Source organism: Octopus bimaculoides, chromosome 2 (genome assembly GCF_001194135.2).
Source record: "Octopus bimaculoides isolate UCB-OBI-ISO-001 chromosome 2, ASM119413v2, whole genome shotgun sequence".
In the NCBI taxonomy this organism is placed as follows: domain Eukaryota; kingdom Metazoa; phylum Mollusca; class Cephalopoda; order Octopoda; family Octopodidae; genus Octopus; species Octopus bimaculoides.
This window is the reverse complement of record NC_068982.1, coordinates 35,625,651-35,631,761: the sequence shown is the minus strand read 5'-3', so window position 1 is coordinate 35,631,761 and position 6,111 is coordinate 35,625,651. Positions and strand designations below refer to the sequence as shown.

At 34.4% G+C, this 6,111-nt stretch overlaps 1 protein-coding gene across 3 annotated transcripts in view; it reads right to left on the bottom strand.

Moving 5' to 3' along the window:
* LOC106871713 (protein kinase C-binding protein NELL1) overlaps positions 1–6,111 on the bottom strand; it is a 413,759-nt gene that overhangs the window by 113,949 nt on the left and 293,699 nt on the right. For all 3 annotated transcript variants that reach the window (XM_052976231.1, XM_052976230.1, XM_052976225.1), the window contains exons 9-10: positions 4,657–4,739; positions 1,788–1,887 (exon numbers count right to left, since the gene is read on the bottom strand). In XM_052976231.1, coding sequence (XP_052832191.1) covers positions 1,788–1,887; positions 4,657–4,739 — 183 coding nt within the window. The remainder of the gene's footprint in view (positions 1–1,787; positions 1,888–4,656; positions 4,740–6,111) is intronic.

Here is a 6,111-nt window from a genome sequence, read left to right as displayed (position 1 = left end):
ATATATATATGTATGTATATGTATTTATATGTATACTCACACACACATATACATGCATATAATCAGTCAGTTGTTCATAAGACCAAAAAAAGCATACTCTATAAAATGTTCTGGAGCAGTGATATTTTATGTAGTCATTCGTTATGGTTGGTCAGAAAGCAGGGAAGCCCATGTCTCCAACATAAATTTTATCTCATGAGGGTACCTACTGGGCTTCTCTGCTTGCTGTCAAGTGAATAGAAATCATACAAAAACTAACTCCTTTTGAAGGCAACTAGACAACTGTTCTGAAGACAACCATTCAAAGGAAGGTAACTCTACCTTGCCCAGAAGGAGTTTTTGTTTCAAAGAAATTCATTTCAGGCATTTTTTTCATAACCTTGCTGACCAAGACTGTATCCTTCCATTAGTAAAAAGATTATGTGCCTCTAACTAGCAGGTTTGATGAATCGTCTATGTTGTTAAGAGCAATAATAGACATGAAACCAATGGTAATTCTCTGACCAGCAATAACCAACACATAAAAAATATAATATACATATCACAAGAGGAGAGGTTGGTTAAAAAGCCACACTTGCAAGCTTTATTTCAGTTTATGTGCCTATCCTTATCATGAATGTTGGGTAAAGACAGAAAGAGTGTGATTGCAAATACAAGCAGTCAAAATGAGGTTTCTCCAAAGGATCTCTGGAGTAAGGTTATTTTATAGGGTACATAGCTCAGAGATCATGGAGTCTGTCCGGGTTGAGTTGTTACTTCTTTGCATTGAAAGGGTACAGCTCAGGTACTATGCACATGTGATTAGAATGTTGCAGGAAAGAATTGCATGACAGAGTATTCAAGCTGAGCCAACCAACAGGAGTCCTAGAGGTAGACCTAGAATGAAATGGCTGGATAATATCCATAGTTCCAGTTGGTCACACTTGGGAAACCAACTGAAATGTCTAATAATGGTTGCTTCTGATAGACCCCTTTGCCTGAGGACTCTACTACCATGAATCTCCCAAGAATAACAAGCAAAGAAGATGGATGGATATATGTATATATATATATATATATATATGATGATGATATGTATAAAACTGGTACTCTGTCAGTTATGACAATGAGGGTTTGATCCAAAATTAACATGCAAGTTGCTGAGCACTCCACAGACACACATACCCTTAATGTAGTCCTCAGGGAGATGCAGCATGACACATATACATATACAGCACCTGACCAGTTATCCAGCAAAATTGGGGCCTGAAGTGACCCAGATTTCTGGACTTTCCAGTTTTCTGAAGACTGCCTAAATATATACTTAAAATATAAAATTAACTGAAAAGTAAAGAGCTAAGCCATATGTAACAGATTCATATCAGTACATTTCTAAAGCAGGGTTTGTTTGAGATCCATTAATCCACTTAAAATTTTTAAGATAAATCATTCTGCATCACATATAGAGTACAATGTTTATAGGGTGAAAATTTAACAAAGAAAAATAAAGTAGAAGATATTATTTAAAAGATACAAGTACAAATTAATACACTTCTGATGTAGGGTATGTTTACTATCTTTATCAATCCACTTAAGAAATTAAAGAACAATACTATTTTTAACACATCATATGCAAATTAACCAACTTCAAAAACAGGGTCTATTTACTCAATTCAGGGTACAATATATTGTACAGTATTCTTGGATTTCTGGAAACTGGATAAAAGGTCTGATACTGTATATGTATTCAATATTTGTACACTGGTGTTTGTACTTAGTGTGAGATTATAATTTGTCAAAATACCTACCATTGCATATTGGGCAGCATTCTCCATCAATATATATTCTACTGTCCTTTGAGCAATTTAGTTCAGGGCATGAAGTCTGGTTACAAACTATGCTTGCATTCTGAAATAGTAAAATACCAAAAGCAAACAAGACAAAATAGATTATATAAAAAAAGAAACAATATTCATGTTTTACAAATTTATAGCGATATAAACAAGAGTGCATTTTGCACCAAGAGCCAATGTGAGATTTTCTCTCATGGTGACTACCACAGTATAGTTTGTTCTAACAGAACATCTATGTTTAAGTGGGGATAAATTTTACCTCCTGTATTAATACTGTTTCTGTTGCTAATATATATTTTTTTAACAAGTTCACTGGCTAATTCTGACACTGTTTTTCTATATATTGCTGACAGGGAAATGAGTTACTGCAACCTCTAGTGGTCAAGTGTCCATCATTGATGAGACCAAGGAAGGTCGAAATCATGTGATCTGGTCATCTTGGCACTGGAGGTGGCAAGGTTTCATCTCCCCTTTAGTGATATAAACAAGAGTGTTTTTTGCACTAAAAGCTAATATAGTATCCACTGCAGTATAGTTTGTACTAACAACATCCATGTTTAAGTGCAGATAAATTTATAAATATTGCTTTCTTTTACCATTTATTTGCTTTAGTCATTGGACTCTGGCCATGCAGGAACACTGCCTTGAAAAGTTTTTGGTCAAACAGAACAAAGAAACTCCAGTACTTATTTAAGCATAGCACTTAATCTATCAGTCTCTTTTGTTGAACTGCTAAGCTATGTGGGTGTAAACAAACCAACACTACTTGTCAAGAAGTGAGTGGACAGACCCCCAAAATAAAGACACACACACATATATATGATGGGCGTCTTTCAGTTTCTGTCAACCAAATTCACACACAAGACTTTGATCAACCTGGGGCGATAGAAGAAGACACTTGCCCACGGTACCACACAGTAGGTCTGAAACCAAACGCATGTGGTTGGGAAGCAAACTTCTCACCACACAGCCATGCCTGCATCTGATAATTTTAATGATATATCAGTGGGGAAACTATTTTTAAATCAATGAAGGGACCATAGAGGATTTATTCAAAGTATATCTCTTTCTCAAGCATATAACATACATACAAGAAATAAAAAAAGAGACAAAGAAGAAACAGTGAGAGAGAGAGAAAGAGGGGAAGTGAGAGAGAGTGAGAAAGAGAAAGAGGGGAAAACGAGAGAGAGGTGGTGAGGAGGTTTCTTGTCAGAGTAATATTCCATAGAACAATGTTTTGTCTACAATAGTTTTGACCTTGAACAATTAATCTGCTACTGTATATGGCTAAGTATTTGTTCATTATTTTTCTACATTTATAGTCTTAAAAAATACTATAAAAGTCAAAAGAGGTGGAGGAGAGAAATCTGTTACAGAACTTAACCCTTTTGACACTGACATATCTGAAACTGCCTTGGGGTCTTTTATATAAATTCTGCCAGTTTTCAATTGTTGAAAGTTAAACTAAAATCTTCCACTTTTTTTAAATTCCAAATTTATAATGAAAGTTATTTTACTAAATCTTACCAAATTCTTGGTTATTTTCAGAATTAAATGAAACATGGAGTTATCATCATTGTAATTTTTTTAACATCCACTCTTCCATGCATGCATAGGACAGACAGAATTTATTGAGGCAGATTTTCTACAACTGAATACTTTTCCTTTCGCTAACCCTCACCTGTTTCCAAGCAAGATAATATTTCCCCATGGCCAGACATATTGAAAATGATTGACACCTCTTGTATGGCAGTGACACTCATTTACAACTATTACATGATATCAAAACAAGGAGACACCAATATACACATGCATATATAAATACACACACACATACGTGTATATATATATATATATAAATACATATATATATCTATCTATATATATTTATATATATAGTTCAAATTTACAGAAAACAAAAGACGAAAACAAGTGTAGGAACAACAAGTAGGTGTATTAGTTTAATGCTTGGGAAAAATGGAAAAGTCCTTTATGTTTTGAGCCTATGCTCTTCGACAGAAAGGATTGAGATAAAAATGAAGAGAGAAAGTGTATTTCATTTGGCATGTGAATCAAAATAGTCTATATACCATTGTGGTATTCCACTAATCCTAAAAAAGGTTGTAGAAAGAAGGTGATATTTATCCCAACAAATATTATATAGAAGTGAGATTTGGTGTATTGTTGATTTAGTGATAGACCTGTAATTAAACGATATCAATGATTAAATTCTACGACTAAGACAAAAATTGTTCCTATTGATAATATGTAATGGAAATGTGCTACTACATAAGTATCATGGAGTAAAACATCTAATGTTGAATTAGATAATGCACTTCCAGTTAGACCTCCTGTTGTAATAGGAAAATAATGACCATAATGATCATAATGTAGGGGAAGAACATTTAATAAGTGATCCATAGGTAGGAGCTAATCATCTAGATACTTTAATTCTGGTAGTGATGGCTATAAGTTATAGTAGCAGTATGTAAAGTATGCTTGTGTATCTACGTCTATGGGCTCGTACAATAAAATCTAAAAGACTGAGAGATAATATGGCAGAGATTATTCCTAGTTTTCTGAATGTTCATTTTTTTTAATGAATGGTATGAAATGTGTGTCGCAAAATGATATATAAAACCGTCCAAGGTAGTACTTCAATATGGTTGCAGTCCAATGGCAAAAAAAGAGAAAACCCCCAAAACCCAAAATATGCTTGTCATTGACAAAGGGACACTAATATATTGACAAAGGGACAATAAAATATTGATAAATATGATTATCACCATTAAAAAAATGATAATTAAAATAAAGCAAGACTTACATCACAGGCACAATAGAAACAGTTACTTTTTTGGAATTTTTCCCCAGGGTTATAATATTCATTGTTATCCATGATACAGCAATCTGTCCAAGAGAAAAGATAACATACATATAGAATGTCTTGTGAACTATACAGCATATACAAACACACCTTAACAATAAAGCCAGTCATAAGTCTATTAATTTCTGTTTCTAGCACTAAATTACAAACATTAGGGATAGGTAGTGGCTCTCATGGCTTCTGATCTTAACTGATTGGAAGTGATATCATGTACATGTTTTGTCTTGGTATAAAAAGATGGGCTACAGCAAATATTCTGCTCAATACCACAGATTTGATTGTCAGTTGTTTGACCATAACCAGTTGAGCATGTCCTTTGGTGGCTGACAATATGTGCATCTCTGATCACAAGCAGTAGTGCAGGAGCATCATAGCCATGTGTTGAAAGGAATTATTTGGTGTTTGAATAATTCACCTCTGGAAACATGGGTGTTTTGTTCAATACCCTTAAACAATCTTCATTCAGGGACCCTTTGAGTGGGAGGGGCTATTCTAACAGAAGAACATTCTAACAGGGCCCCACCTGCAAGGTCATGTGCAGTTTATCTTGATGTGAGATCATCATGTCATGCACATATTGTTGTGATGCATGTGCTTGTTGAACCTTTATCAGATGGGTAGTCATGATAGGTATATTGAACTTCATATATTTTACCCCAGTGTTACTTTGATGGCATGCGCTGCTTTCTCAATCAACAATAATAATAATGGTTTCAAATTTTGTCAAAAGGGCAGCAATTTTGTGGGAGGCGATGAGTTGATTACATCGACCTCCAGTGTTCAACTGGTACTTATTTCATTGACCCCGAAAGGATGAAAGGCAAAGTAGACCTTGGTGGAATTTGAACTCAGAAAGTAGCATCGTCCTAAATGCTGCTAAGCATTTCATCTAGTGTGCTAACAATTCTGCCAGTTTGCCACATTAGTAATAACAATAATAATAACGATCCTTTCTACTATCTTTTGCCCTTCATCTTGTACCATAAAATTGTCTCTCTTAGGGCTCGTAGTCTTGTAATCAGCATGATACCTTCACTAGTGCTGGTACCATGGAAAAAAGCACATACTACATGCTGTAAAGTGGTTGGTGTTAGGAAAGGCATTTAGCCATAAGAAGCATGCTGTAGTAGATGTTGGAGCATGATGCAGTCTTTGGGCCCATTGGATCCTGATAATGATGATGAAGATGGTAGTGGTGATGATGATGATATTACTTGAAGTAGTAAAGTTTCAACATTATAGGAACTCTATGTGAAACAGCTAAGGAATGTTATTACTCACTATTGAGACAGCAACATATAAATATTACAGTTATGGTTATACTAAAACACATCTAAAGTCAAGTATAAATTGATCTATACCAAATTAGAAAAAGAAAAAAAAAAAAAAAAGAAA